The sequence below is a fragment of the Athene noctua genome, chromosome 2, assembly GCF_965140245.1.
Source record: "Athene noctua chromosome 2, bAthNoc1.hap1.1, whole genome shotgun sequence".
NCBI lineage: Eukaryota > Metazoa > Chordata > Aves > Strigiformes > Strigidae > Athene > Athene noctua.
Genome location: NC_134038.1, coordinates 91,309,471 through 91,332,358, shown reverse-complemented (window position 1 = coordinate 91,332,358; position 22,888 = coordinate 91,309,471). Strand labels below are relative to the sequence as shown.

General features: G+C 36.1%; 1 protein-coding gene across 4 annotated transcripts in view; it reads right to left on the bottom strand.

The window, feature by feature from the left end:
* ZCCHC2 (zinc finger CCHC-type containing 2) overlaps nt 1-22,888 on the bottom strand; it is a 44,655-nt gene that overhangs the window by 9,453 nt on the left and 12,314 nt on the right. Inside the window, exons 2-9 of one of the 4 annotated variants that reach the window (XM_074899570.1) lie at nt 20,184-20,295; nt 16,827-16,903; nt 14,275-14,346; nt 10,944-11,056; nt 8,913-9,007; nt 5,503-5,586; nt 3,705-3,762; nt 914-1,052 (exon numbers count right to left, since the gene is read on the bottom strand). In XM_074899570.1, coding sequence (XP_074755671.1) covers nt 914-1,052; nt 3,705-3,762; nt 5,503-5,586; nt 8,913-9,007; nt 10,944-11,056; nt 14,275-14,346; nt 16,827-16,903; nt 20,184-20,295 — 750 coding nt within the window. The remainder of the gene's footprint in view (nt 1-913; nt 1,053-3,704; nt 3,763-5,502; nt 5,587-8,912; nt 9,008-10,943; nt 11,057-14,274; nt 14,347-16,826; nt 16,904-20,183; nt 20,296-22,888) is intronic. The other 3 variants (XM_074899571.1, XM_074899572.1, XM_074899574.1) reach the window with 3 other exon arrangements.

Sequence of the window (22,888 nt, the reverse complement as noted above, 5' to 3'; positions counted from 1 at the left end):
TATATCTCTGTCCAATTACACTGTATTTGGACATCCTTTACGTAGCTTTTCCTCTGCTTTAGTATATTGCTTTTTTCTTGCCTCAAGTTTGCAGTATTTCAAGCTTTGATGCAGTCTACCATTTCATCTTTAGAAGCAAATAACAATTTGTTACTCTGCTTTGCAAAATAAGGAAACTGGTTGTTTGGCTTGCTATTCCTCACATAATAATCAATAGCCAAATTCTGCATGTAGAGCAAGAATAATATTAAGCAACTCTAACATTCAAGGTTTTTCAGATATAAGTAGTGAACAACCTACCTTCCCCCAATTTCAGTAAATGATTTTATTTATAAATAATTATTCTTCTCAACTATACTCACACCAAAATTGACCACTGAAGAAACACAAATCTCACAAAAAGCGTATATGCATCTAGCTGTTAACTTTTTTCAACAAAGATTAATACTTAAGCTACTTACACAATGCAGGTAAAGCAGGAAGAATATGTTTAACCTGTTATCCCTACTGTAGCACTAATATGGTTTAGTATTATTAATACAGCTTCTAGTTTGTTCCTTGCAGTAACACAAAAATTCCTCAGATGTTCTGAAATTCTCTCTGATGACAATACATTACAGCAACAGGGAAGTGTCTGACTAGAAATGAACATTAGACTTTTCTGTTTACTTATATCCTACTCAGAAATTTTATTTACAAATTCATAAACAAAATATGCAACTTTATGAGACAGTGGTAAGTAATTATGAGGGTTTTTCTCATCAAGATAAGTGAGTAGCAACTTGAACTTCAACACTTATTTGTACAACTTTAGCAGGGCTCTTCATCTTTTAAAGCTAAATCTAATTATGTGTAGTGGACAGTCTTCTCAAGTGTCTCAGAATATTGCTTTTAAGAAAAAACAGCAACATACCTGGTCAAGTAGGTTTGTACAGTGCTCTGGGTGCTGCTGGACAATACAGCTTTTTCTTCTCCAGTCCATTACCCCATTTTGCTCAGAGTGCTGTATGTTAAGGCTATCCAGTGAAGAACATTTTGCACTGTTAGTGCTGCTGAAAGGAAAAAGCAAAAGTTATGCCGCTAGGAACAAACTTGCAGGCTTTTCTTACCAACATACATATTAGCATCATGTTGGGAAACCATGGTATTTTGCTTTCAGAAAACCCTAGAAATTCTCAAGAGATTGAAAAGATGCAAATTACAGGAGTTCTTGTGCTCTGAAGTTGTATTAATGATTTGAACATAACCGGAGTTCCTTTCTCATTTGTCTACTATAATTTGATGCAAAATTCAGAACAGAATTTGTACAAAACAGTCCTTGAGAGAAAAGTTTCCATAGATATTTCTGCACACAAAGTTGTTTTGTTTGCTTTTTCATACCAGACATGGGGAAATTTTCCAGATTTTCCAAATGTTTTCTGAATTAATCTTCTTTCTTCCTTATTGTTAATGACAAAGCTGGAATTGCTTTCTAATCTCTATTTCGGAATTCATGAGACATTTAAGAAAAGGAGTGCATGGCTACTTACAGATCACACTGCAGCTGTGTTTGTCTGAATTTCAAAGTAGTTGTCTTGCTTTGTATTTTTACCTTCAGGATTGCTAGTTTGGAGTGCTGGGAAAAGGGAGTTGCATTTGGCATTTACTTTGGACCTTAGAACGCCTTTCAGAGAAGCTTCTCTTAACAGTAACTGGTCAGAAACGATGTTTAACTAGGTCTGAGAGCACTGGTCAACAAAGACTGCTGAAAAAACAGTCAGGGTTCTGACAAAATCAGTAGGGCACACGGACCTATAAGTTTTTCATCTATTGTACAAAACCATGCCCTACTACTGACAGGATGCAAAAAGAGTTAACACTTAAATTCTTATAAAAATGCTGATAATTGAAAGTGCCTTTTAATTCAGTGCTGTTGGCAAGCTGTTCCATGAAGGTTACTGGAATATGAAATGTTACTCAGTTCCCATGATGGCAGAAATCTAGCTCACTCCAAAGCACAAGACATTCTGAAGTTCCAGCAGCTACTTACCAAATACCTCTGGAAATCAGTGTTCAAGCGACTTAAAAGATGTACAAATAGCATATTTAAAAAAATATTTTAACGTCCCAAAATACAGACATGAGCCCCTGACTGCAGAGATAATATGCAAGGTCATTTCAGAAACATCTGCTGAATGGAGTTAAGTTAATCTGCTGTCATATTTGCAGTCATTTCATGTATACATGTGATACTATTAAATTTTTTATTTCATATGTCTGATCTCATTCCCATCAGTAAATTTTTGGACCTTTTCAAGAGTAAGGCTGTCATACTGAATAAAAACAAAAAGTAGACAGATACTTTCCTGAAATGTACCAATGCTATTTATTTGAGATGAACTGCTCTTGGCTCTAGACAGTTTTATACATATTTAAAAGAAGAAAGTTTCATTCAGCCATTTCTTTAGAACCCATAAATAGCAGGCACAGATTTTAAAACAGACAGATAACATGAACAGGAGAGGACTAACAGACCTCTAGCAGTCAATAGTAAACACATTTTCCCCTCTTAAACAGAAGAAAAAAAAAAGCTAGCAGAAGGAGTTTATATCACAGAAGTTTGTGGAAAGGTCTGTTCCTGTCTTTCCTACCTGAAAGATAGATCCTAAACTACAGTCAGCTTTAGAGTACTTTATTATACAATGAATAAGGAAAAGACAGTATTAACAACTATATGCTAATAAGTTTGGATCCTTCCCTTATGACTTCATAGTAGGCTGTATATCAACTGGTATAATCAGAGATTTTGTCAAGATGACATTCTCTTCTTGAAGAAATGCAAGTTGAGAGTAAGTAGGAGGCTTAAATAGTGAAACAGAAACAAACCACTAAGTTGTCCAATTGGTAATTTCACAAGGATCTTGTCTGTTAAAGATCTGTGAGCATCAACCAACATTGTTTCATGCTATGTTTATATTCTAATTATTCCAATTACAGGCAATTCTCCCCCCTCCCCCTGCCCCCCAAGATAAATACATTTTACACATAAAATGACATAGAACAAAACTGTAAACCACAATAAATTTTGTATCCATTTTTTCTCTTAATATAGTTCAAGTATTGCACAACTATGTGCAAACATATCCAAAGTTTCTGGGCAAAATACATTAACGGGTGAATTCATATTACATAATTCATATATCTGAAAGCATATTTAAACTACTTTAATGTGGTTAAGAAGTGCTTCCACTTACAACGGACATAAACCAGCATGCTTTTGCTACTAAGCAAGAGAAAAAATGCACTACTGTCTCCTGTAAGGTCATCTTTGAAGCTACTGAAGAAAAGCTAAAAATCAACAGCACTGGAAATTTTCAACATATGCATGGGTGTGTGTGCACATGGGAAAAATGCATGCAATATGAATTTATGTTACTCAGTTTATAAACACAAATCAAACCATCAATTCAAGTAGCAAAGAGTCACAAAATTTGGGAAAGAAGAGTTCCAAATGACCAAGACCTACAGATTTAGAAATATGTTTCTAATACAGATTAAGTTAATAAAGCCCCCTCAAACAAGAAGAAACAAAACAAGAACACCCCAACCCAGCCAAACAAAAACCCCACAAACAAGCTTTAATCTAGAAGGAAACATATACTCTCAAAGCACCAACAACTTCAGTTTAGAAATGTAACGTGGTCCCATTACAACCTAGTACCTACTTGGCAACAGGACTTTTTCCATTATGTTTCTTGTGAACTGCTGTATGTTGCATTACATCTGGAAAAAAATAAACAAAAGCATTAATTTCAATAGCAATTCCTATTTCCTCTTTTAGATCAATCCCACAAACTCATCCTTCCATCACTACCAGACACCTAGCAGAAGACATCTCCATTAAATAGGCTAAGCTTCATTTACAGTGCTGAAATTAACAGGTGTTGCAAGAGAGGGCAGATCAGTTTGTACAGACAGTATAATCAAGACTCTTTACCTTCCATTTCACAGAAGAATCAAACAGAAAAATGGGAACTATAGAAACCATTTATGTTTGCTCACCTCTATATTCAATCATAAGGACTAAATGTATGACTGAGTTTCACCCAGTATGAAAGAACGGAGAGAGAAAAAAGGATTCAGTCAGAAAAGTACAGAACTTTGTAATTTTTTCTGGCTAAAGTTCACCTCAAAACTATGTCACACTTTCTAAACAGTGAAGACAAATCTTACACAGAAGTATCGCATTCTGAACCTCAAAATTCACTATGCAAGTAAAGCTTTACAAATTACATTTGACATAAAGAAAGATACTGCCTCAAACAAGAAACAACAACTTTAGAGACATGGTCTACCCTTTTCTTTAAGGCAAACATTAAATTTCAACAAAAGCAACTTTTCTTAATTCCAGCTGTTGATGATCTTAGCCTTCTTGGTAGCTATCATTTTGCTTGAACTGTTACACATAAGTCTAAATTGTGATTTGAAAAAAAATATTTTTTAATCACTGTTTTTAAACTTCTGGTAGCACTTCACTAAAACAGCACAAAGGTGTTCTGAAATGCATCTGTAGTTTCATCAGGTAAACAGACATTTTTCTTTTAAGGACAGTCTATAAAACACTATTTGAACAATTTCCAAATATACTGTAAATTTACTTGGTGTGTTATGAAATCTAAACAAGAATATGGTAATGATTCTTTTAAATAAGAAAAAGCTGTCTCAACTGCATATGTGGATTACTGATTGCACATAAGACCAACTGCAAGCTTCTTGTTGGTTATTAATGTGTAACAGGATAAGAGTGGCGTCATTCTGTGAAAACTAGTCTAAGTGTTCAGTGGTCCGTGTTCACCTGTCTGTCCCATTTCTCATCCTTTCCACCTACCAGAAGCTTATACTTTTTGCTACCAAAAACAATGCAAAACTGGCTTACCATTCCTCTCAGAATGAAATGACTGACCAGTCACCAGGCTGCTGCTTTCACATATGAACTGTTTTTGAGGTATTTGGAAAACACCAGCTTTCAGACTCTAATCAATACTCACTGCAGTCCCAAACAGTCCTTATTAACAGTCCAGAGTATAAAAGCAGCACACGTTAAGAGTAAAAAGAGGAAAACACGGACATCCTTTCTGTGTAAAACTGAAAGCTAGACAAATTTGGCACATTTAATGCAGAACAGTCTGCAACTCTTGAAATGCTGCACTCAACTTCAAGCCTTGCTAACTGGAGAATAGGTAAAGACATCAAAAGCTACAAACAATATTGGCTCAAGTAAACTGTTGCTCAACACAGCTCTGAACTTCTGCCTCTGAGCTGCCCATGAACACTTCCACTCCTCTAATTATATAGTAACCTAAGGAAACTGCTGAAAGTACATAAAAATTCTTCATTTACATGGCAGACTTCATTCAAATCTCTCAGCTTTGTACCAATGAAGAAATCAGTCAACTGTATGATTTCCAGAACTGAGTGTGGTAAAATTTCTCAGAGAAGAACCACCTTTGGGTACACAACTACCTTCCTCCTGACTTGAAGCTTCTGAACTGTCCTCCTTGAAGTGTTCTGGTGCCTTAACCGTCTTCAAAGAGGGTTGTAAGTTACCTGCAGAGAATAAAGTTCACGAAATAACTTTATAGATCTTGAACAACTAGACAGTTCCTGAATGCTTGCACTAAACTGGAAGCTAGGGAAATGGAAGACTGAACTTACTGGTTTGCACGTGGCAATAATTTGAACATCATCTCCTTCATCTGTAAAGGCTCTACAGAGATACTTTTATTTTGAAGAAAAGAGTGTACAACACAATTTTTAAATTATGGTGCAATTTCAAAAGGTTGGGATTGTGATTATAGTGTTAGAAATATACGTATTATCCTGCGATTCAGATTTTTTTTACTAATCATTTTGTGTTACAGCAGGAAATGGGAGGAGACCAACAACAGTTACTAGAATTCTTCTACAAGTTACATTTCTCCATTATCAAATCATTCACCTGCCAAAGAGACTTAATTTGAGCTAAAGTCTTCTACTGCTGTTAACACAGTCTTCATGCACAATTTTTGCCTTTTTTATGCCAGATGGAACAGAAAAAGGAGTGGCAATAATATTAACAGTTTTGGTGCAAAAATACCACTATCATGCTCTGAAAAAGGACTTAGTTTGGTAGCGAATCTAGGAGTCTACTTTTTCCTTCTCCAAAAGTTTCAAGTTAGTGCAGGTAAAAGCATCTGAAAGCTGTTGCTGAAGATCTTGGAACACTGATAGGAAGATCCTTCTGAATATCATCTGCATTGAAGGCACTAAGTCCCCAGAGATCATGCTCTAATAGTGTCTGTTGGAATCGAGTGTCTACTCCAACCTGAAAAAGTGTCTAAAATAACTGATGGTATGAACCAGGAGGGAGCTAATTTATTTCCTCCTTAATGTAACCATGGTGGCGTAATTACTCTTACTGAACATATTATTCAGTGTGAAATCCCAAACATTATTTAAGGTATAAAGACCCTTAACTGAACATAGAATTTATTTTCACATAGGTTTTACTAAAACCATATCCTTCAGAAAGAGTATTTTTGTACTTCCACAAAAAGATTATTTTTATCCCGAACTCTAAGAAGCAACTGGAGACCAATTTAAACCACAAATGCTTTGTCTGCCAGTTAATTCTGTACATACATTGAGAACTATGATGAGATTTTTTTCTCAAATATATGCTTCCTCCCCCTCACCCAACACTATCACCACATTCGAAATATGCCACCATGGGCTAACTTGCAATTGCAAGTATTAGTAGGATTCCAGGAAACCAAACAGGAAATCTAGACATACACAGAGGCCACCAATAATAAAAAAAACTCATGAGCCACTTAATTTGTCATGATTTGGGCAATGAATATGGTGAGTGCTTTTGTCTTAGTACAGCATCTATTAGCCTGCACCATAGGAAAAGTGATTGCTAGCTACTCCAGACAAATCATCCAGTCCCCCTTCTCAAAGACAACTGTGCTTAAATTCATCACACTATTTGTTTTCACCAAATTTTCCTTAACATCTAACTCAATGTCAGAGCCCTGAAACACACCAAAGGGCTTTGCAACCTCTTCCCCTGCCCGTGCTCAAGGTCCAATCTGACACAGTGCAGTTTTGCAATTTTGAGTAAGACTGTTGGGAAAAGAACTGGCAGAAGCCTCAGCCAGGGCCCCCATCCTTTGGTTTGGGAGCCACATTTGAGCTCAGGCCCTTGTCTGGGGTGCACTGCAGCCATGCCTGTGCCTGGCCACATACCTTGCTGATCCTGTTCTTAACCCTGACCTACTGATTTGTTTTTCTGCCTTGACCTCAGACTTGCCTCACTGCTTTGGACCTGTCTGGTAATCACCAGATTCTTGCCTATCCCTGGTCCTAATCTTCCTCACAGCAAGTTAAGCTCAGTGCTTTCTGTCTTATCCATCAGAGAGAACAGATCATCCTCTTTATATTATGACTCTTTGGTATTTGAAGACTTAAGTCATCTTCCATTGGAGTTTTACTCCTCTCTGCTAAACAATGAAGTTCCTCATCCTATCTGTCATGCATTCTAGATCCAAGAAATCCTCATACACTTTCATGTACCCAATTTTTTATTATTATAAAAGTTACCTCCCATTTACGATCACATTAGAACCTGTAAGACTTCCTGTAGAACTGACCTGTCCATTCTACCCTTCTGATCTACCTCCAGTCAAGTCTGTCGAGATGGAACAAGGCACTGATTCTTTTTCAGACCATTTCAAATTATAATCACATACAAGAATGCTTTTGCAAGTCTTTCCCACCTATATGTAGTCTACAGACTAAAATATGCATACCCTGTGCAGTGTGCATATTATCAACATCAATCTTTCTGAGTTTGGAAACTTTCTCCTCCCCATGCAGCCTTTCAATACAACAAGAGTTATCAGAATTTTCACAACAGTAAAAATTCCAGTCAGTTTCACAACCATCCCGGATCTCATTAGCTTAACATTTTCATGAAACTGCCATGTAAGAATGGCCTAAGTGTCACTAAAAAAACAGTCGCAAAATGACCTACAGCTTCTACCCTAATCACAATGCCTCTATCTCATCATGGAAAGAATACATTTGTCACAGATCACACACATCATTTCAAATGAAAGTCAGATGTCTTTCCTCTATTTTCTTCCAAGCACATACGAGCAGCCTGTTTGAAAACTCCAACTTATTCCATTCCTTACTAAGATCATCTGCAACTTTTGAGGCAGTGGCCTCACAGTCAGTGCTTTAACTGTTATGACAGAGAACATGCACCGAAAGAAGAAAAGGTTCAGCAGAAACAAAGACCACATCCTAAGACATCCATACAGAGAAGCTAAGTTTAGGTCACACAAACAATTTCTAACAGCAAGTAGGTAAGAGGTCCAACCAAGGAAATCTCTGCAACGCAGATGCTCTGAACAAGATTCTGTGTGTTCTGAAATCTGGGCCATCACAAAATTAATGTGCCCAAAACGAATTTTAGTTCAAGTATCAAGACAAATGCTTCATCTACAATAGAAACCAAATAAAACCCAGATGTTATTTTTTGTGTCAGTTCAAGCATTTTGTTCCAAAGTTTAAGATTTCTTAAAAGGAAAAAGTCCCAAACTGTTGCACATATTCAATCCATAACTACCTATTTTAATAGTGTGATGGTACAGAGGAGAAGGAGGAAAGAAAAGAATACGAAATGATGCTACATAGCATGTTCCCACTGTCAAAAGCATGAGTATCTGGCTGAAGCAACTATTCATCGGCAGAGAGTTCAAATACAACCAGTGGAATACAATGTAACGTGAATACGTAATTATAAAACTGTAATTAGGGACGATAGGAAGAATAACTTTTTATAGACATTTTGTTATATAAAACAGTATTAGCATATTTCTTACTGTGAGTGTGCAAAGATTCTGATGAAATTGACTGGAAGAAGTTGTATACTCTCTGATTCTGCAGAAAAGCTTGCGATGTATTTGAAAATAGCTGCCTGAAATTTAAGTGAGAGTTTGTTAAACTGTAAGTAATATTCCATAGGAAGAATACAAAAACTTACTACAGTACCATTTAAGAGCAAAGGAGGCAGTTTTTAAGAAGTACAAACACTTCAAACTGCATGTTGAATGCTACTTTTGAGCTTTGTTGTTCAGTGCTAGTATAAGGTCAGAGTACAGCCAGTACAAGAAATTGGTATGATGAATTTTTTATAATTTAAAAGGTACATGCTTTTGAGACATCCCAATTCAGACATTTTAGCCACCTGTAACATTTTATCAAAGAGGAGTTTGGACAGAGTCAAAAAGCACTGGACTGTAATTTTAACTTTTTTTTTTTTTTTTTTTTTTTTTTTTAACTGAGAACACATTTAATTTCCCAAAACAATGCGTCTCTTCTTTAAATACACTCATTTGGTTAAATGCAAAGTTGAATTAATCTGTAAGATTAGTATTTGAATTTCATAATTATCTCCAAGAGCAAACTGTAGGAATCTTGATATTGCTCCTCACTGGTCTGAGTCTGTTCCCAAGAGGTCAGTGACAAACTGTATTAGCTTCAGCCAAGAAAAAAGGCCAAGAATAATGGTGTTTTTACATCTCACACCAAGGTTTCAGTTACTGCTTGCCAGGAAGCACCACACACTTCCAGTTTTTTGGAAAAGGGGTGGGGAGAGCCATTTTTGGCAACTGGGCACATACTTAAGACCCCCAAATAAGTATATATTTATGCTAAACTAACACTGTAAGAAAACGAAATTTGTATACAGTAATGATATTATCGTGAGATTATTCATGTAGTATTCTAGTATAGTCACAACATAACTTGCAAATTGTAATGACAGTTCCATACTATAACACGATTGGGTATGTTTGAAAGCTACCCTCAAACTGAATCTCTTGGGTTTGTAATTACTGTGCAGTGAGGCTTCACAACCTTTCTGTATTACAATACATTCTCTTCAATCAACCTCTATTAAACAAGTTTGTTCATCTAAAACCAGAAAGTTTATTAGCCAAAACTGTTTGCACAGGTTAAGTTTTTGGCTTGACAATCAAGTCAATAAAGACAAATAATATTAACAGATCAAAATAAAATAAAATTGGGAAGGGGGAGGTTGAGGCACACAGCAGGTCCATTTCTTCTCTAGCTAAGCTATTAAAGCATATCCCAAAGGTCTGATATACTTGGACCTGTAATACATTCTGAGCAGGAGCTTGAAAAGCAGTGTCTGATTCTTCAACAAGCACCCTAACACAAGAGACACTGCCTAACCTGATGAATAATTTAAGTTATTTTGAACAAGGTTGAACAACCCTGACAGAAAAGAACAAATGTAACAAGATACCTGTATCAAACAAAAAGAACAGAGATGCACACCCAAATTCATATTGTTGTTCTGAGTTACAGGATTTGACCAACACATCTCACATCTCAGCAAACATTCCCATTACTAAACAGTGGGTTATGAGGTATGGGCCATTTTCTTACAAATGTGTGAGCCACATTTAATTGTAAATACATGCTTCACTACTACTATTTATTTATTCTTTCCAAATTATGTTCTGTCTCTCATTCTATCCTATTATAAAATTAGAAAATATGTGCTCTGTTACTAATATTTCTAAATATACCGTTGTATAATGCAGGTAAGACCCTCACAGAAGGGCAAATAATTGCTATACAATGCTGCTCAGGACAAATACTTTCATAATTGTATGATTACTTCTAAAGAAGTAAGCCCTTAAAGTTTAGTAAGAGTCTCAATTTAAAGAAAAATGAGTCAAGAGTATCTATTTCATCACTGCCTTCCCATTTTCTTTACAAATTGTGTTTAGGCAGCAGAATTTCCACTATCTCTAAAAGTCATCTAGTTTGACTTCAAGCACTTTTCATGTGATGCATTTCAGGTTATTTGCTAAAATATTTACCTTATTATGGGCTCAAGATCAGCATGCCTTCGTTCTTCCCTCTTCTGAAAACCCTGATTTAGTGCTCTTAAGATAGTCTTGTCAAATGCTTCAGAAGACAGTTCCTTTGGGAGCTGAGAAAAAGGTTAATGTGAAAAATGAGTAGCTGACATTCTAAAGACTGTATTTGTTCACCACCAGCCTTTATACCTTTGGGTATCAACAAGAAAATCTATTGTTCTAGTTTGAGTAAGGTAATTTACAAACCAAAGGTACAACAAATCATCATAATTTAGTTTTGCTAGAGACACACTTTGCTGTAAAACCTCACATCAAATCCAAGTGTAAGATGGTTGAAAGCTCTATTTGAAAGAACTACATTCAGAACTTTGCCAACACTGTTCTTTTCCACAGTAATGTACAGCCTTTATTTATTTATTTATTTAAATCTTTCACACACAGAAAAGTAGATCTGAAAAGAACATTAAAAAATTACTGGGGGGAGTGATACACTGTATTTACTGTCATCACTTAGCTAGATTCAATTATTTTAAAGAAACAGGGGTAGAGACTGTTTCAGTTCTATAACATGCTAGACATCAGTAGGCAATATTGAGATTAATCACTATCAAGTCCTTCTCCAGTTGCTATTAACTTCTTACAAAAATTCACTGTAACTGTTCTCAGTGCCAGTATTACAAAGTGAGGTCTTCTGATGTTCTAGTTCAGAAGGCAAAATTCTTGCTACTGAACAGTGTATCTATTTTAAATGAAAAGTATTCCCTAAAGCAAAGATTTTTTCACATATACAACTTCCAAAATAACGTACTTAAGTACATTAAAGCTGCTCAAATTCGTTACTTTATATTTTAAAAATTATATTAAAAAATTATATTTTTTAAAAGTCCTTTAATTTGGGGGCAATTAAAAGCAAGCTGCCATAACAAAAATGCTTTTTCCTAGTTAAAAGCTACTGCTAATCTGGTTAACATCTGCCATCAGCTATGATCAACAGCACTAAGTAATTTACACTAAAGCAGTACCTTCCTCTTGCATGTCTGGAATACACTCAATCCAGAGTGCCAGCTGGACATTACATCCTGCTAGTGGTGCAACAACAAAGCACTAAGTAATTCCTACATGAATGAAGTGCTACTAATAGACACTATGTCTAATGTAGATAATTGCTTGGTAACATATGTAAAAGGAACTTCTGGAATCCAGACAGACAGGTGCTGTTAGTATTAGATTAGTACAGTGCTACAGCACCTGAAATGTGTTAAAATATAAAACCAGAAAGAAGTGCTCAAAACAGCTGTTCTTAACTGAACGCTTTGGCTTTAATATGAGCTGCTGAGGAACTCTGACTGAAGAATTAGTCAGTATTAACCCAAAAGGCATCAAAAAGCTACTGCAAAAGCATGGGGATGAGCAAACCTCGTGTCCTCGTGTTTTATATTTAAATTTGACTCTGGAAAGAGCCACAACTTTTTTTCTTTAAAACTTTCATTAAAATGTATTAAATTCCTTCTGTAGTTAAACATTCAGTTATACAAACCCAAGATTAAGTGTTTATCTTAAGTTACTTACAAGCTTATTAGTCCTTCTACATATATGGGTAATTTCCTACATGCAAAAAACTTTTTATGCTTTTCACCTAACAGAAGGTGCTCCACCCATTTACTACCTTAGTTTTTCCCATCGATGCTTCTGAAAGAGTTTTTACAGTTATCTTACTCCTATCACCCCCAGCCTTGGAATTTCCTATCAAGTATTCTGACCATTCTTTTCTGTCCCTAAGAAACTGAGTGTAGTACATAACAATGCCATGCAGACTGGGAATAACAAAAAGCGAAAATACAAGTGCCTATGAACTGGACAGCGTTTGTAATTATACCTTGCTTTAAAAAGAACTGTAGAAGTTTTATGCTGCTTTATTTATTTAACAATTCTCTCTTTCTTCTCTACTTACGGCTATCAAACCAAGACAAACCAAATATATTTTTCAGCTGTGCACATTCTCCACAGAACACCTCAGAAATCTTGTAGCAGCCTGTGATTGTCTCCTTCTTGGCCTGCCATCTTTTATATACCTAGACTCTGCTGGAGAAGTCAAGCCAGCACATGGAACACTCCACATCTGAAGAGCTGCCATCAAACGGGACAGCTCTGCAACTTCTTGAATCCTGTCTGTTTTCTTGGCTCCTCCTCCTCCTGGCAGCAAGTAGGTACTAGGGTCCACTTCAGAAAACACTGTTCATCTTTACTTTACAGGTAGAAGAACAGGAGGCATGCAGTTGAACACTCAACCCAGAGCTACACAGGATCCTGTATGACAGTCCTGCTTAGAGCAGATGCATGTACCCTATGTAGTGGGACACCCCATCTGCAACCTGTCATGCTATCCATAATTCGAATCCTCACAAATCAAGCTCTGGGAGCTAGACATTCCGACTAGATTAAAGCAACAGTGAATACTCACTGCTTCATTTCTATAACACTGGAAAACATAACTGAAACAGCGAACAAGACAATGACCTTTGTACAGTAACTGGCTTTCCACTTGCAATTAACACTGCAGTTAAGAACACCAGATGCCATCAAAACATGCCCAAATCAGATCTTCCATTACAGTGCTCTGACCAGTGAGGAGTTTAAATGTAGAATTTCCCAGAATAGGTGGAACCCAAAATCTTAGACACTGACAATGAAACACACAGTTTGAGGTCATCACACTCTACATGTAGCCTATGCACACAAATGCATTCTCTGCTTGGGGCATTGAGGAGAACAATTTGGAGAACTTTCACTTTTTTTAAACACACACACCAAAATAGTTTCTAGATTCTCCTCAAATTTAACCCTCTGCAACAAAGAATATGCCCCTGCCTTTGTTCTACTGAAGAATACAACAGTAAAATTAAGAACTATTATGCTCATGGCTCTGCGTCATTAATTAAAACCAACAAATGATACCCTTTCAGGTCATTCTAACAGAGACACCAATAAGCGAATGAGTAGTGCTTGTACCTATACATTAACTCTATGGCAAATATTAAAAACTCATCTGGTAGTTTTACAGTAGTTCAATTAAAACTATAAGAGCAATTTCAGATGAGACAAATTATTTCCTCCCAGGAAACTCCTCAAGCACTCTGCTGAGCTTCTCAATCTGTCAAACCGCTCCACCACAACATACATGATTTAAACTGCTAATACAATTGCAAAGTACAAAAATCTGGTAGCATGGGTTTTTTTCTGCAATTACATCCCAGAAATCACAGCTCTTCCAGAATGCTTGTGAAGTTATAAACCTGATGTGTAAACACTACTTTTGTATTTCAATACATACTTTTAGTAGGAATTCCTGAAGCTCCTGGTGTGTTTTTGTTACACATGTTACTGAAAGATCGGACCAGGTTACCTAGTAAGGAAAGAAAAAAGAATGAGGAAAGTTTCTTTTTCCAAATATCGTACCAGTTAGCTGATCTTAACATTTCCATCAATCTGACAATCTCAGTATAAGAGTTACACTTGTGGATAAGTAAATACCAGGCAAAACTGGGATAATGGTGTACTTTTTAAAATACATATTTTCAGTGTACATTTTAAGATCACCTTCATGTTATTTGTGGCTAAAGAGAATATGAACAAATTCAGGCGAATGCAATGAAGTCCCTGAAGATTACTGTCTTACTGACTCAGAAAGAAGCCAGGCAGAAGGCTCTGTAATTACAGGACTTGTATCAGACATCATTAACTGCAAAAACCAGGTACCAGAGAAAAGGACTTCAGGTCAGATACACTGGATTGAGCCCTCACTGCCATTATCATAAGTCAAAACAAAAAAAAAAAATAAAAATCTGTTTATATTACTTATAGAATAATTTTATCTGCCTTTGATTTGAATCGTACATGGTTATATAGAAGTTGTTGTAGGGTACAATTCATAAAAAGTACTCCAAGTTACTAAAGAAGTTACTCGAGAATCAGACAGCATTTTGGTATATGCTTGTATAAAATTTCAGTAGCTTATTGTTCTGATACAACATGCAAGTAGTAAAACAGCACCTTCACATGCATATTTTGAGAAAAAAGAGAAGCTTGGTTAGATGAGTGGTGCCTGGCTTTAAGCCCACTTCTGGGCTTCAGATTCCCATTACGTGCATGGGAAGATTCTGAGTAATGGGAGTGGACATGACAATTATAAACATTCATTTACTCCCAAGAGTTGATAGGATAATGTCAACCACCAACTGCCTTCAACTTAGTCCCCAGAAATGCCAACTACTCTTGGTGCCCTCAGTTGATAAGCCATGACTGTAACTGCTGTTATAACCTTAAAAAAGCAGTGTCTGGACAAGCACAAAATGATCTGCAGTGAGGAGCACAGTATATACCTGCACAGATGAGGAGAGGAAACTCTTTCCTAAAAGAACTGAGGTGGAGGAGTTTCAAGCTTACTCAAATACTTCCCAGAATATCTCCACATTCCCCCTTCGACAAAGAAATTCAAAACCACTGTCAAATCCATCTATGTGCTGAATTTTCAAAACATTTTGTGACTTCAAATATTAATAATCCATATGGGCATTCTGTACAAATCTATCTACTATTGTATTTTACCTAGTACTCAGTTCACAGACTATTCTGACCAAAAAGATCTATGACAGGGTTGAAATACTTGGGCAAGTTAACATTTAAGACTTGGAAGGCTACATTCCACATTAGTCCTCAGCAAAAGAAGACTGCAGAACTTTTTTTGCAAATGACACCTTCAGACAAGATCAACAACAAAATATCTGTTGCCACTACTTTACTCTTAAACCAGAAATACTATACATGTCCATTTAACTCTAATTTTAAGCTTCTAGAAATACCAGAACAGACAAAACTGTAATTCACATCCATTTAGAGAATACAGTATCAAACTTTGGGATCCACACATCAGTTCTCAGCTCAAAATGGCATTTTTTTAAAGTCTGCTTCTTCAAAGAGCTCCCATGACCCATGTCAAATGGCCAGTTATAATATTTGATCTAAAACATTCTTTTGTTTGGAAAAAAGGGTAAAATTTAACTCTTTAAATCTAGTATAGATTTGCCAAACAACACATCATGTTAGTCAGTCCTTCCTAAGAAAGTTACGACTTTGATTCAATTAGAACATCACCACCAACAGCCTTAGCAGCTATTATTTAACACCTACAGCCTTTAATACCAGACCTCAATACGGAGAGATTCTCATCCAAAGTAGGAAGAAACAGTGTTTCAGTTCTGTTTAAAATTCACTCACGTAATTGGTTAACATGTTGCATCTGGCTACTATTCTACATGAAGACTATACTAGGTTAGGCCTTCAAGGTTGTTGACTTTTTTTAGCTTGTTTGTTTCTACCTTAACAAACAAACCAACCCACAAACAAACAAACCTTAACAAACAAACACCAATCCTCAGTTTTGTCAAAAAACACAGGAGCCATCCTCTTATGGTAAACATTCACGGAAGAGATCCAAGACAACCATATGACTCCAAGCAATATATAGCTGCAGACACAAGAACCGTGCTCCTATGCCACTTGAGCAAACAATCAACTAGTTTTAGAATTCTTTGTAATGTTTACCACAGATTAGCAAAAGCCAAAGCCAAGTTCCCTGAAGTGATGTCACACACCAACTCTATGGCTGGTGTTTTACACCTTGCCATCTTATGCCCACAATTACACAGCACACCTGATCTGCATACAAAATTCATGAAATTATAGGATAATTCCAAGACTCTCTGAAGACCCTAATGTAATTCAAAATTCCCTTCTGAGCAGGTATTTGAAACAAGCCATATATATCTACAATACACAGATATAATGAAGACAGTTACTTTAATATTCTGGTGGTTATTCACTTACTTTGAATGTGTACTCCAAATGTTTGTCAGCCCTTTTTCTTGGTACTCCTTTCAGGGTTATCTTCTCAATGTGTACAGCTGAAAGAAAAACACCTTACTGTACATGCCAAAATTACAATTTGAAAATGTATCTACTTACCTAGCCACTCTGAGAATCACCGTGTGGTACTTAGTGACTCACACAAACCCCTCTCGCTCAGATGCTATTTTACTATAGCAAACTGCAGGGGGCAGGTGGAGCCTTGTTCTCTACAAAGCACTTCCCTGGCCTGACCACAACCCCTTCATTACAGATCATGGAAATCCGAGCATTACCCAAGAGCTTATTTAGACCAAAAGACACATAAATACAACCATATAACCATTAAAAGTGAAAAGACAATAAAAGGATGTCAAAGTGCATCTTTACTCCAAGAAGTAACAAGCGCTGATAAAAGCCAATGACAGTGCCTTCCACATCCACGTTATTGAAATATCAAGTAAGTAATGAGAGCAAACTAAGGCAGAAGAACCACACATTTCTGAAAGGCACTTCTGAAAGTGGAAGGAAACACTTGGGGAAGGCCTGAGGGAGACAGAAATGAGTGTTAGCAAACATAAAATGAAGAGGAGAAGCAGAAGGCTGCTACAATTGTACTGTAAGGAGTATCATTAAATTGAACTGAAAAGGAAGAAAGGTAGGTTAAAGTACTTGCTACTTTAACATTTCTTCCCCATAGTCTACTGTATTCAGGAATAGACAAGTTCTGGTTGTGACCTGGTAAGCAGCAGTACCGTATAGCTTTCAGGGCCTGGAGATTTTCTTGGGGGCACATAACATTCTTCAATATTCTATATAAAAATCCTTATGTAGCTGATGGGCTTTTCACTTTTCCTGCTATGCTGGTCTAAGAATTAAACAGAATTTTACTCCTTTACAAGCATGAACATATCTTTACATGTAAAAAAGTTTACTTAAAAATCAGCTCAACCAGTCCTACACCATCAATGCTTTTGAAACTTTTTCTTTTTTGGGGGGAGGTGGCAGGAGGGTGGTGTTACCAGCTAGCACCTTCCTTTAAATGTTTAACTGCATGTTTAAATGGGATATATTGGGAACTACTCATATCAATTTAAAAAATAAATAAAAAAAAAAAAAAATCAACCTCCAACAAGTGTATGTTTCAAAGCTTATTCCTAGAGATTAGCTAATTACCATTTCACTTAAATTAATTTTGTTAAAGTTACAATTAAAGTATCATCCCCATCAAACATGCCATTTCTAAGACAACTAAGTACTGGCAGTTTCCTTAAAGGAATAAGCCAGTAGATAAGCTTAATGATATGTTACAGGCTCCAATCCTTGTGGTAGAAAGGCAGACAAATACGGAGTGTGCTGGTGTACGTTGGTTTTAACCCTCTACCTGGGAGTTAGCACACTAGATGATCAGTTCATTTTTATCAGTTACTGAAGATTAATTATTACAAAGCAATCTGAGATGAGCTAATGATGCCAGACAATAACACACATCAATATACCATGAAAAGCCAAAATGTTTAGTGACCTGAATTTTTACCTGTTCAGTAGAGATAAAAGTACTGTTAGAAGGACTATGGCCTAATATGAGTTTTGTTGCAGTAAAGTTTCTTACTGGACAAGGTTAAAATTGATACCATCAGCTGAATTTACATTCTTAAGTTAATTAAAAAGTTGATTCCCATGACTGGAACAGAGAATAGTGGTTTAAATTACATTTCACTACATGCATATATTTAGCATACATAATTATGGAAACTAACACCATTAACATTCATACACAAGCTTCTTTTCTAATGAGATTGTGTTTATTTTAAACTACTGAATGTTCTCAATGCTAAATATATTTGTCCTCATGTATAAAGAAATTTTATTACACAATGTAGTACCTTGAGCTTCCTTCTCTTTGTTGCTGTTGCATACTTCATTGTAGTAAGTGATACAACAGGTAATTACAGTTTTTATGCACAGCTTTAGCTCCAGTTTCATCAGAATGCTTTAAAATTCTGTTTCCACAATCACATTTTAAATATTCTAAATGGCTAGACCAAGAAGAAATATTTGAATATACAAGCCAATGAGGCATGTTACATCTCTACATCTATTTTGGACAAAATGCACGCATTCAGGATGATTAAGTCAAGCATGTACACATGACACTGCTTCCATTTCAAGTCCAGATTTCTAAAACCCATATTCATCACAGGTGAGAATAAAAATAATATTTTATTATCAGTGCTAATTCTAACTCAGTAAGGAGATTTCTGTAGCGGGGACTCTCTATCAAATGACTAATATCACAAAATTAGTTTGATCCTTCACTGTAGTTTCTAACTATGACAACACAAATGCTGAGAAATATTTAAGATCTTCACTAGATTCAATTATTCAACTTTTCTGTGCTTCTGTTACTTAATTCAAAAGCATTGTTAAAGGGAGTCTCCCTTTTGTGTTTCTAATTTGTGAATATGAAAACTCTGAACTCCATAAAAGGATTTGAAACAGGTTTGTTGTCTGTAATCTGCCATAATCTTTCTCTGGTTTTTTTTCAAGGAATTAAAACTCTCAAATTGCCTGCCTTCAAAGTGTAATTATATCTCCACAGTAGAGACAAAAGGACATTTGTGAGGACAAAAGCAATAGCAATAGTTTTCCCAGACTGCCAGCTCTTCACTATCTGCAGGATAGTATAGACTAATTTTGAGTAGACAAGTGATTTGCTAATCTTGCTGGAGAATAAAGGGTAAGAATAAATCTGTTTTCAATAATGTTCATTTCTTCAAAGAGAAGAAACTGTGCTGGCAATTGCACAGAAGAGTTCTGTTTACACTCTGAAGCCTCATTCTCCCCAACAGAACCAAAAGAAGAATGACTTCTACCAAAAGCCTCTCACTTCTCCAAACTACCACTTCTGTGAAACCTCCTAATGTGTTTTTTTCTTCTTTGTTCTTTAAGACTAATCCCATACAACTGAACCAAGTAGCAAAAGCTATCGACTGTTTCAAAGTATCTTCACGTTTAGTTTTGCTTCAAAAATCTAAACACCGTTAATACAATTGTATTAAATGTTCTTGTTCTCTCCCAAATCCCACCTCTTTTTTTAATGGGGAAGCCCATTTGCAATCAATTTCCATGCATGCAGTCACTAGTAGTTAGCAGCTAACAAGAATGACAACTTGTTATAATAAAGATAAGTCCAAGCAGGCAGCAGAGAAGCTATTATACTTACCAGTTCTCATTCAGATGAACAGCAAGACAGATGCAAGATTTCTACAACTCCAGGCAGTTTAGCATTCAAAAAAACCTTAAAGTGTTCCTCAAAAGAAACCTCAGACAACTTACCTTCTCGCTGAGGTCTATGGGAAGCCATTGGTAGTCCATCATGAGGTGCTGCGGTTCGTTCTAGCAAACTGCTCTCATTACTTGACATGCAGTCACTATGGGAAAAGTCATTCTAAATTAAGAAGAAAAAAAAAAAGGAAGTGTCAATAAAATGTATATTATCAAAACTTACCCTAAACAACAGAAATTACAAAAGCGAAGTTCCTTTCTGGTTCTACAGGAGAAAAACCTGAAGTTCTTGACAGTGGCAAAAAGATGGCCATTAGCCATTTCAGATTTTTTTTTTAAATTAAATGTCAGCTATAACCTCCAATGTTCGACTGACCTTATTTTAAAAGCAGGAGGACAGATCATGTGCCTTTTGGGTATCTCAAGCTGGACAATTTAAGATCATTAGCTCAGAACTTCAGTGCTAATTTACTGTTAGTAGCAACTCTTTCAACTACTAACCTGTGAAGTCATCTACTTGCTACACTCTCAAACATATTCTCCTCAATTATATTCATGTCCAGTCTGCTACCTCTTCTATACAGGACATCATGAATAACTGTTTGGACAGTCTGTCAGGACATATGGTCCTAACAGCTAAATCCGTGCACCTCTTAATAACTAAACATTCAGAATGCAACCAGTTGCCACCAACACTCTCTTCCATAGGACAGACTGAAAGTTCATCTCCCTCGACGCTTTCATGTGGACTTCAAAATTATATGCCAAGAATTACTACTGTTTGACTACAGTGCACAAGGAGAGACAGAACAGGAAATCATCCAAGACATAACATGGACAGATTAGCAGGAGAAAAAAGAACAAACTAGGCTAAAAATGATAAAGTATGGGATGAGCATGGACTTTAAATGGTTCCTCTAGGGTAATAAAAGCCTATATAATTTTTCCCAAATTAAGATAAAATATTAATGTATCACAGAATCAACTAGGTTGGGAAGGACCTTGAAGATGAATTTTACAGATTTACATGCTCTTCAAGGTCTTGTTAAAAAAATCCAAACTGACCAACCAAGCTAAAATTCAGAAATGTTTTTAAATGTCCAATTACTTTAGATGTAACTGTTTTTGCCAATTGACCAGCGTAATTCCATGTTCTAAGGAAATGATACATTGCCTCAAAAAGATACATCCACAAAGAACTAATAAATACTGGAAGTTACTAGCAAGTTTCGAGATTAATTTAAGTGAGGTACCTCTATTTATCTGTAACAAGTAGTATAACATATGATCTTAGCAAGTACATAAATGCCATCAGTATGCAAATTGCAGAAGCAGCAGTGGCAGCAGTGCAGAGGAGGAGAGAAGGTGGTTCTCTGTTTAGCACCACAAATCAACGAAATACTGGTTTTTATTAAGCACTGGAAGCTAAAACAGAGGGTAGGTTTCTTGGGAAAGCTTTCAAAAGAAGCAAATTAAATGGAGGACATTTGATGCACCACAAATATTTAACAACTGGTTTGCATGAAAACTAGAAGGTAAATAAATATGTATCTTATTAGTAGCTCTATAAAACAAAATTCCTGAGAGAAATGGATACATTTTGGAGTACATGTATATTGAAAGTTTAAAGACTGTTCCTCTCATTCAGGATGAAGAACTGAAAGACCTTCATAAAATATGTGTAAAGGAAAAATACAAATCTTCAGACAGTAGTCTTATTTTTAAATATAGGAAGCATAAGATTCTGAAAATAAGTGCTGGAGTATATATGATTTTTTTTTTTCCTGAAGGACTTGTGCAACATGATGGAACAAGCCAGCAGCCAAGACTAGCTACCTTGTTTGGTAAAGAGGACCTCGAGTGTCTCAACAGGCAGACCAGAATGAGGAAGCACTGAAGTGTCAAAAGACATCAGAAGCTCCTTGCAGTTTGTGAATTCTTCAATGAACTTCTTCAGATTTGACAGACGCACCAACTAAAGCTGGCTTCATCTTACTAAACCAGCTTTGCATCATCTATAGCGTGGGTACAAACTGTGGCAACTCCTAACAATAGATTCAACTCATTTAGGACTAAGTAAGCATCAAGCTTGCCCTGGGCGTACTGTTAATCTAACTTTCATCAGTCACATCAACATTAGTACACAAATAGCAAGTGAACATCTATGTGCCTTCAGACTGCACTACAGATGGTCTGAGGAACTGAAAGACATTTCAGTTGTTTCATCTAAATCAGTGTTCGGTTTGTGTTCTATACTGAGTGTCAGTAATTTCAGGTCTCAAAGCAGTCAGGTTTAAAGTATAGAGTATGCTTTGTTTCCTCTAGATAAAACTCACACCAGACCCTAGTCAACTCAGTAAACAATCTCGGCAAACTTAACTGATCCAAACTATTTCATCCTTCAAACATCTAATAAATTATGAGCACAATGTCAGACATGGAATAAGAAAGGAAAACAGCTGTATATCAACAAGATTGCATTTTAACAGCTTTAGCAAATTTCCAAGTTTAATTTAATAAAAAACAACCCACAGGCATATTCTAGAGAGAGCCACTTTCAGATGTCCTTAATACTCCCATTGATACTGTTTTGTCAGACATTTGGTAACAAGTGTGGACACAACCAAACCCAAGCACTTTGCTCTTTCAGTGTTAACTCCTGGTCATGCATTATTTGCAAAACTACTGGCATTTGAACATTAAAGTTACCCTGTTAAAACTGTGATTCATTTAAGACTGTCCATAAAGAACACTAC